General features: G+C 38.7%; 1 protein-coding gene across 1 annotated transcript in view; it reads right to left on the bottom strand.

Annotated features, from left to right (window-relative positions):
• LOC107096343 (collagen alpha-5(IV) chain-like) overlaps nt 1–10,167 on the bottom strand; it is an 80,119-nt gene that overhangs the window by 64,835 nt on the left and 5,117 nt on the right. Inside the window, exons 2-3 of the mRNA XM_015392953.1 lie at nt 2,209–2,316; nt 1,263–1,319 (exon numbers count right to left, since the gene is read on the bottom strand). Of these exons, the coding sequence (XP_015248439.1) occupies nt 1,263–1,319; nt 2,209–2,316 (165 nt within the window). The remainder of the gene's footprint in view (nt 1–1,262; nt 1,320–2,208; nt 2,317–10,167) is intronic.

Genomic DNA, 10,167 nt, shown 5'->3' with positions numbered 1-10,167 from the left:
ATAGAAGGTGTTGCTTCTCCTGCCTTGTCCATCAGCAAGCTTTTGACAAAGTGGAAAGGGCCCTATACCATCAGCCGACAGTTGGGACCTACTGCACCACCTATGAAGTCTACCACCCTGACAAAAAGAAAGCTACACAGACTTACCATGTGAACTTGCTAAAGGAGTGGAAAGAACCATCACGTCCAGCCCCAGAAATATCATTCCTGTTGAGGCCAGTGGAGGAGGAGGAAGAGGTTCCTGTCATTGAAGTCATGACTGAACAGTAAACCCCCGTTCTCTGGCACTTAACCTCACGCCAAGCCTCACAACTTCAGCAGATCTTCCAGAAACAGTCTCATTTCTTTTATCCTAATCCAGGCCAGATCCCTTTGATTGAGCATGCAATTCAACTGAAAGAGAAGCAGCCAATTTGTCAACCGCCATATTGAGTTCCACAGCTGTTGGTGGGGCAGCTGCAAGATGAAGTCAAGACCATGCTAACATGAGTGGTGCAGCCCAATGGTCATTGTGTGCAAGAAAGATGGCTCACTACAGATTTGTACTGATTTCAGAAAGCTTAATGCAGTTTCAGAGTTTGATGCCTATCCCATGCCCAGGGTAGATGAGCTGCTGGAAAGGATTGCAAAAGCAAAGTTCATTACCACACTTGACCTGTGTAAAGGGTATTGGCAGGTTCCATTGGAGCCTTCAAGCAGATGGTACACAGCATTTCGTGCTCCTTCTGGTCTCTTCCAGTTTACAATTATGCCGTTCAGCCTGTAGGGTGCTCCAGCCACCTTCTAACGGCTAATTGACAAAGTACTGCAAGGAAGTACTTCAGATCAGAGATCTGAAGGTTCCTTATGTTCCTAACAGAGCACTTCACTCTTAATCTGCAGGTTTAATAGTAGTTCCTAGAGAGTAGAGTGGATGGGAGGCAGATCTTTTAGTTCTCAGGCTCCTCTCCTTGGGAACCACTTTCCAGTTTTTGCATGATGTAATCCCATGGTATACTTTTAAGGCTAAGCTCAAAATTTTATTGTTCTGATAAGTCTTATAGTTAGAGTGGCTCAGGTTATCCTGAACTATCTCCTGAGTTATGTTTCTGTGGGCTTAGCCTGCTGGAAGACATAGCTACCACTTTTCATTTGAGGAAAAAGAATATGCTTTGAAGCTGATATGGTCATGTTGGTGGTAGAAATACCGGCACCTCAGGGCATAACAAGGGTTTTCTGTGATAGAAAAATGTTAATGAGAAGGTTCATGATTAGCATACTCACCTTCTGACCCTTGACCCCATCACAGTGGCAGAGAGACTTCCCGGTGCAGTGACAGGCCTGCAGAGAAACAAAAAAAATAGACACCTAAGTTTATGTTTGGAACAGACAGAATCAGTTATACAGTAGAAATAGAACCTTAAGAAGTCCGGGATTTTTTTGTTTATTTACAGCTATAACAAAACTACAAAAAGTCATCAAAACTACGGAACATAGACCTCTATGTGAGCTGAGTAGAATTTCCATCAAAAACTTTATGATTAAACCCAGAGAGGAATAGAACCAAGACAAAAAAAAAAAACCTAGCCAAGCTTTAACTCAATTGCGGCTCCCCAGACGCACATTCCTATGGGCAAGACCAAAACACCTTCTGTATCATGCAGGTGAAATTGTTCTCTTCTTGTGATAACCATGGAGACAGACTGCTTGACATCTTATCTTTGGATCTCCTCATCCTGACATGTTTGCCCCAACAAGTCCTGCAACCTACATTCAAACTGGCAGTGAACAATTTACTCTGTGACTTTATTTTTGTGACTTTTATCAGAGTTTGTAATTTGAAAAAAACAGACCAACCAAATCACTGATTCTAGTTTAACTAGAATTACTTTAACAAAGTAAATATGCTTTTATTTACAAAGTGGTTTGAAACTTTAACTTATGCATAATATTTGCTCTATTTTTTTTCAAAATTTAGGAAATCTTGCAAATTATTTTAAGAGGAGTCCCACGTTGTGGTGTCTGTTCTGGTGGAATAGGGGAGCAGGTCTTTATCTTCATGAAGCTGTTGAGGTATCTACTTCATGTGTTTGAAGAAAATCCTCTTGAGTTTTCAGAGACTCCAGTTGTGTGGCAATGTTTTTGCGTTTAATATTATCACCGTTATGTTGTGCTGTGTGTCTTTTGGATACACTTCAATGTTGATATTTACATCTACTTCCATGCTCACCAAGCAGTCCAGAAAAGGTAGCTTGTTGTCGTTGGCATCTTCTCTGGTGAACTTGATGTTGTGGTCCACTGAGTTAATGTGTCTTGTGAAAGGTTCCACTTCTTTTAGCTGGATTTTGACAAATGTGTCATCCACATATCTAAACTAGTGGCTTGGTGGTGTTCCTCTGAAAGTGTCCAAATATCTCTTTTCAATTTCTTTCATGTAAAGATTGACTACAATTGGTGACAAGAGAGATCCCATGGCAAAACCATGCTTCTGTTTGTAAAAATAGGGTTTTGAAAGACAAAGTTCAGTGGTGGGTGCAGATCTGATCTGGAGTGAAATTAGTCCTGTTGCTAAGGTCGTGTTGGAGTCACTCAGTAGAGTGAGAATTTTGTTCTGGTAGTCCGAAGTGTGGGGGGACCACAGAGCTTTTTCCTTTGACTGGTGGTAATATGGTGATGCTTTGGTCCTGGTTAAGGGACTTCATTGTTTTCCTATCCTGTGGTGTGAGATTGGTTGGAGATGGTGAGTGCTGGACAGGGTAGCTGTTACCCTCATTCTGAGTTGCTCTGCCTCTGTTTTACAAGGTTGTTTTTCCTGATGGCAGATTCAGTTGCAGTGATCAGCTAAACAATGGGTATTTCTTGTGGAGAAATGGCAAAATTCAGGCCTTTAGTCAGAACATCCGTCTCTGGTTTCATCAGAGGCCTGCTAGACAGGTTTTTAACCCACTTGTCCTGGACATCGATGTTTGTGGCTTTCGTCTGTGGTATGTTGGTATCTTGTTTAAATGCTGCTTTCTGCTGTAATTTATTAAATGTAACTTTTTGTCCTGAAAACTTCTCTAGACAAAGTTTCAGGGAGAAAGGAGAAGTTTTTGGTCAAGCCTCAAACTCAACGCTATTTCTGCCATTTTGAATTGAAAAGGCTTCCTGAATAGGAAGCAACTCGTCTTCAACTTGGAAACAAAGTCCATTACATTGTTTTAACTTTTTTGGAATGACTATGACCTGGATAACTGAGAATCTTCCCCAGCATCTGCCACTGTTGTTGGCAGAATAACTCCAATCTCTCCGAGAGTTACGTGTTGGATGAGCGAATTGTGTTTTCTAACCAAACAGAGTCAGACTCCCGGACTGAAATAAACCCGTCCCCTCCATTACACTGAGCCAACAAGTAAACCTATTTTCCCAACTTTTCATCTGATGCTTAATAAATATTCTGCTTGGTTGATACAAAGGTAGAATAGATATTTTTACAAGTGTTGTTGGTATTTTTGTTGGTACAGTTGTACACATTACATACCATCACAAGGTGGAGGTAACTAGTTATAGTTACTCAAAAAAACATATAGACACTTTTAGGGATAAATGTACCTTAAGGAGTAGATGTACATTACTGAACTTTTTATGTTGACTTAAATAATATTCCTAAGAAAGTATTGCTAGTCTTACTTGAGTCAACTTTCTGCTTATTCTACCTAAAGATGAATTTCAGCTTTTGGGAAATCAGATAAAAGTACAATAACATTATATACTGAAGCTGGAATTTATGCTTTCGGATGTATAGTAATTGCTATTATAGCATCAAACTTATTACAGATAAAGTGAGATCAATCCTGCATCATAATAACTTGTTTCTGTTTTAGGAAGCCTGGAATTAAAATGGCCAGTGTTCACATTTTATAAGGATATCAAAGTGTATTTGAAATAAAATGTAAAAAGTATTTTTTATAATTAGCTGTTATGATGTAAAATAAAGTCCTATTTTTCAGTTAAGTAAAGTGAGGAACTGAGAGGTGCTCTGCTCAGAGAAAGAGGGGGTGACTTAGTTTGATTGTTGAGTTGGAAAAGGTGTTTCCTGATAAAAGACAAAGGGGTAGTTCAGTTACTACGGAAACTCTGCGGAGCTGGGGTGTATGTGATACTAACCATGGTAGAGTTTAAGACAATAGGAGAAAGCAATAAATCACAATCTGAAGAGGGGGTTGCCTCCATTGTAGCATTGCATAATGTCACGTAGCGATCACACGGATTCTGAAGCAGTACACACAAGTATGTTAAAGCATGACAGAAAGCTAGCGGTTCTTTTTGACTGAAATAAAGTTGTTGCTGATGAAGCTTCTCAGTTCTGGACTGGTTAAAGAAGAAAGAGAGAGAAGCAGCTGGTTGAGGAGTAGGATAAATATCACAGAGCGCTTCTTCAAGAGTTCTCCATCAAGAATTCTCCATCCTCGGAAAAAGAAACAGAGCAGCAACCTGCAGCAAGAAATAAGACATCCTCTGAGATGAGAGAGAACTGAAGCCAAAGTTCCACTTCTTGTTACAATTTAGTCTAAAAGCCAACGTCTGATGCATCACGTCAGCATCCTTCTTTAAACCGTTTAAACCATGTTAAACTTGGTCAATGGGTTTGAAGATTGAAGAGGACGACCTGAGACGGATAGAAAAGAAGATTCCAAGAAGCCATCCAGGGGCTGAAGAGATTTGTTTCTTGGGAAGTGAGGAATGTGAGTAAAAAACAATTGTTTTTAATTGTTAGTCTTCAATAATAAGAGAAGCATGAGGTTTTAAATAGAGGATCTTGCTCTGCGTAGGATTAAAAGACTTTTAACATTTTCATCTTAGCATAGTACAAATTCTTCATTCCTCAATCTGACGGTTTGTGGATCAAGACAGGCTAGTACTCTAGTGTAGTTTAACCTGGCTAATGGATCTGAAGACTGAATATGAAGCCTGCAGAGCAATCAGTCTGGGGTTGAATAAATTGGTTTGTAGGGAAAGTCCTGTAGAGATGAAGACATCTGTCCAAGAAGATTTGCCTTCTCAAAGCAAAAGAAATTAGTTTTTCTAGGGTTCTGAATAAGGTTCTTTGTAACAGTCAGTCTTTTCGACTTAGAGAAAGTAAAAAGGTTTTTAACCGTGTTAAAGCTTTAAAATACACCTATCGATTTTATCTAAGCAGAAGAACATGCAATTTTTCTTTTACTGACTTCTCAGTCAGCATATATAGTCCTAGAATGGTGTAATGATTAGTTTATTGATTTTTTGATCTTGCTGAAATTAAAAAAAAAAAAAATCTTGCTGGAATTCTATTGCTATGCAAGGGCAGAAAATTGCTGTTAACAAAAACAACAGGTGAAAACAGCTAGTCCCTGGCTGCTAGACTATCTGACTCACTTGTTGGAAAATTCTGTAGCTTTGGGAAGGAAACAATTACCAGAGGTTAGCCAAGTCTGTTTGCCCAACCAGGAGGACTTTACAAGAGCTCTAGCAGGGTACTACTTGGTACATTCAAATTATGCAAACAAAGGCTGGTTCAAAGTCAAAGCCCAAGTGGAAGTGAGAAGCAATCACAGTAGGTTAACGTTGAAAAAAATATTCTGCCCAAATTTGCTTATTTTATGATATTTATATTTATTTGTATTTTAGAATTTGCAAATAGATTTTTGATTACATCAGTTCAAACATTCAATCTGAGCCAACAATTGCTTAGGTCATGAGCCACCAAAAAGCATAAGAATGAAGCAGAATGACGAAAAAAGGGTCCCTTTATCCTCCAGCAGTCTAAGTCTATAGCAGCATAACTTTTGATAAACTATATGCTTTATCAAAAGGAAAGTTTAAAACTCCCCGCATAATTATAATAAAGCAATATATATGCATAAATCGATAGCCGTACTGCTCCACTTGTGAAAGTAAAATCTATTGGGCTCTTTTTGGCATCAAGACAATTATTCTTATTTCCACATCGCCAGACAGGACACTGTAAAAAAAAAAAAAAAAAGAAAAGTTTAATCCCTCCTTGGTGAAAAGCATCATTAATATTGTATTCGGTGTCCTATTCCTATTTTAGATTTGTCTTGGCATCATTTATTTACAGTGATGGGTAACGCCGTTACCTTTTTTTAGTAATGAGGTAATCTAACTAATTACTTTGACTGTAACTATAACGCAGTTACCATTGCCAACACCCTCTTAGTGCACGTTACTCAGATCGCACAATTAACCTTTTTTTCATGATAGGACTCGTTCGCGCCTTGTCATGAGAGAGGGGAGGATGAGATTGGCTGTTATGGGTGTTAAGGTACAGCACACACAGAGAGACAGAGAGTGAGGAGGACTCCAGCAGCAGAACAGCGTTTTCCACATGGAAATACCGGTGTTATGTCGAGCTGCATTTCCCCATCAGATACTGTTTCCCCTGCATCTCCGCACAATGCAGGTGGCATGAGAGAGACAGCAAGCTCAATTCGTGGCAGTGGTTGTGTTGCAGCGGTTCCGGTGACAGTTCTGGTGGCTCGTTGGCAAATGGCACGGCGTATTACTGGCCGTAGCCACTAAATTTTTTTAATTACTTTTTTTTGGTATTTAACTATATTTTTTGGTATTTTTCTTGCCGTTTTTCGGCAAATGCCTTATTTATAGTACTTCTTACTAGATTGTTTTTTTTTAAATATTGTGACGTTATCACTTAATAACCTGTATTAAAATTTATTTATTTTTGTATTGTGATGTTATTGCTTAATAAACTGCATTTAAACTTTTATAATGTCACATTTACTTGATGGAACGGAGTAGTTTATCTGCCAATAAGTGGCCTTGGCCGGCAACGGGCACCATCAGCCTCTCCGATGGCAGCATCTGCCGGCAGCAGCCACCAACGGCCACTACGCAGCCACACCGTTGGCAGCATATTGGCAGCGGCCACTACGCAGCCACCATGATTACAGTCCGGCTGTCCTGCCAGTAGGCTACCCTGCGACTCCCAGGTTTACTGATACCATTTTGGTGGCTGCAGAAGCCGGTTTTCGTAAAATAACTTATTTTCTTTTTTAGTTCTTCTTGCTGTTTTTTGGCAAATACCTTATTTATTCATTCATTTTTTTAATTTATTTTTTCTTGCTGTTTTTTTGGCAAATAGCATATTTATTAATTTATTAATTTAATTTTTTTTGTTTTCTTGCCGTTTTTTAGCAAATAACTTTTTTATAGTACCTCTAAGTAGATCTTTGTTTTATATTGTGATGTTATTGTGATGTATCATGCATTAAAACTTTTATTAAGTCACAACTACTTGATGGAACTAAGTAGATCATCTGCCAATAAGTGGCCCCCATAGTGGACTGCCATAGTGGCAGCCGCTTCCAGCAGAGACTGCTACCACAGTCTCTGCGGCCACTTTGCGGCCACTATGGTGGCAGTCTCTGCTGGCAGCGGCCACTGCCACTATGCAGTGGCTACTATGGTGGCATCATAGTGTCAGCGTAGTGGCTGCTACCAGCAGAGACTGCCACCATAGTGGCCGCGTAGTGGCCGCTGCCAACAGAGACTGCCACCACAGTCTCTCCTGGCAGCGGCCACTATGGTGTGTGTGTATATATATATATATATTTATTTTTTATTTTTTTCGTGGTCTATTTGGCAGAAGATACTTTTGGACACTTCCGTCATAAGTTGTTTTCATAACTTGTCCAAATCCTTATCTGGCAACCTAGAGACATGCAGACGGGATCGGAACCAAAAATCCTTGACTGCAGACCGCAGATCCGGGCGTGCGTCTAACGTTGTCCATTTCTCAATATTGAGGGATGCCCCGATCTGCGGTCTGCAGTCAGTGGTTACTCAGCTCAACAACTTTCTTTCATTGGAGTCAAGTTCCATTTGGCCAAGTGAACAAGAATAATGCTCCTTTCGACTTCGGATACCTTGGTATGTATCTTCATTATAACTTGTAACAGTTTGAATTATGTTGTCATGTTATAATACTTAGTATACTATGTTATAATACTTATAATACTGTTATAATACATGTTATAATAATTAGTTTTAAGGTGCAATGTACAAAAGTAATGAAAAGGCAGATTGTAGTGCATAGCACTTCCATAGGCAAACGCTAACAGGTATTTTTTAATAAATATATGATCTGGATTTGTGGATATTATACGCGTTATTTGTGAAGGCAACTTATGTATAGTTTGTATGTAGCCCACCATATTGTATGTATCTGCTCTTAAATGAAAATGCCCATTTTTTTTTTGTATATCAACTGTTTAGTTAATGCAATAACGCCTCTTTTATTACTAAAGCATGGTCAGATACATCAGTTATAGAATATTAGGCCTGTCAACTATAAAAAAAAATTTTTCTTATGATATGCATAGTTTCTTTTCAGTTTTGTTGTCTCCTACTGACGTTGGAAAATGTACGATACGTTGTGTTATATAAGAAATGTATGGCATGGATAGGTGAAATTAATTTAAATATTTAACATTAAGAAACACTACTTACACTAATGCATTCATGAGTATTAAAGTCATGCTTCTGCTAATTTGTTACAGTTTTAGCTTGGATTGTGATTTAGGGGAGTTGCTAGTGTCATGGTTTGCATGGTTTGCTGGAATGGACACTGAATGATTTGTGCATCAGAATAAAGATTATTGAGAGACAATTAGTTAAAGAATACCTCAGAGCTGCTCAGTGGTAAACTGGTTAGCATTGCTGCCTTGCAGCAAGAAAGTTCCAGGTTTGACTCCTGGCCCTGTCAGGATTTGTTTGAGGGTTGTGGACCCAAAGGCAGAGGCAGGAAGGCAGAGGTGAATCTTTCAAGTGATTTAATGATGAATTATTTAAAACTTCAAACAGAGGCAGGTTATCCAAAAATCAAAAAGAAAACAAAGTCCAAACAAACATGAAACCAGGAGTCCAAAGTCCAAAGATCAAAAAATAAGTAAAAAACACAAGTTTTAACAGATTAAATAGATTAGATTAATTGGTTAATCTAAATTATCCCTAAGCTTTCTAAATCGAAACGTCTGTAGTGTGGACATCCATTTCAACAACTACACATTTCAAAGGAATGGAACAGCCAACCATGACCATAACGACTCCCCTTTACAAAGGGTTTTGGTGTAATTTGCATGTTATCAAAGCCGTGACCAGGCCTTTTTGGGCAATATCAGAAAAACAATCAAGGATGAGATGGTTTCAAAAAGGGTTAAAAAAGGATTTTATAATGTGAAATGGGTAACATTTGAGTTTTACATATGGGTTTGATCCTTTAAAAAATTATGTTCATTTGAACATTAACTGAAATCAAAATGAGCTGCAGACAGAAAGCACATGCTGATTTTATAGGGGTGGGGAAACCTACACTGATCACACAATGGAGTAATAACAGAACAATGCAGAAAACATAAGAAAAACATGTAGCAAAAATAACTTTGAACAAAGAAGTGCATATTTCACTGACTAGCAATAACTTAAATAACAGATGCACTTGAACAATATCCCCTGTACAGCTATTCTGCCAAATTAGGTACCAATTTTACGATGGCTTCCAATACCTCCAGGTGCTTTCTTGTTTGCAAAGCCTCTACATACAAAGCAAACTTTGAAAACGAAGCAAGTGTAACTAGACAATTGAGACAAATATTACACTGGACACCCATAACAATCTTTGCACTGATGCAATGCCCTAAATCAAAATTGAGTTTTATCATTTGTAACTGTTGTTGCTGAATAATAACCAATGCTAAGATAATATGATGATAAGAATATTCATTACAGTTTAAAAAAAATACTCCAATAGAACATGGCAATGTGACTGATTTTGTATTTCATAACTTCTGTATATTAAATTTAGTTGATGTAGGTTGTGATCAAGTGGCTGCAAAATAACAATCTTTGCCGCTACCAAGCGGAGATGATTCTCATGAATGCCGTCAAGGGAAAGGAGGGTTTAGAACAAATCTGTGTGCACACCTACATATATTGCAGTTAGGGATGCTGATACTGGTATCGGCATCTGGCCCGATACCACGTGTTTGTACTCGTACTTGTATCCGTAAATGTGTACCGATACTACAGGGCCGTATACTAGCATACATTTCAAGCAGCGAAGAAGACCGCAGTGTGACGTCAAGAACCCGCCAGCCAGAGTATAGAGAAGGAAGGAGCGAACACAAAAAGAGAG

This window comes from Cyprinodon variegatus, unplaced genomic scaffold, assembly GCF_000732505.1.
Source record: "Cyprinodon variegatus isolate N-32 unplaced genomic scaffold, C_variegatus-1.0 Scaffold617, whole genome shotgun sequence".
Classification (NCBI taxonomy): domain Eukaryota; kingdom Metazoa; phylum Chordata; class Actinopteri; order Cyprinodontiformes; family Cyprinodontidae; genus Cyprinodon; species Cyprinodon variegatus.
This window is presented reverse-complemented; position numbering and strand designations above follow the sequence as displayed.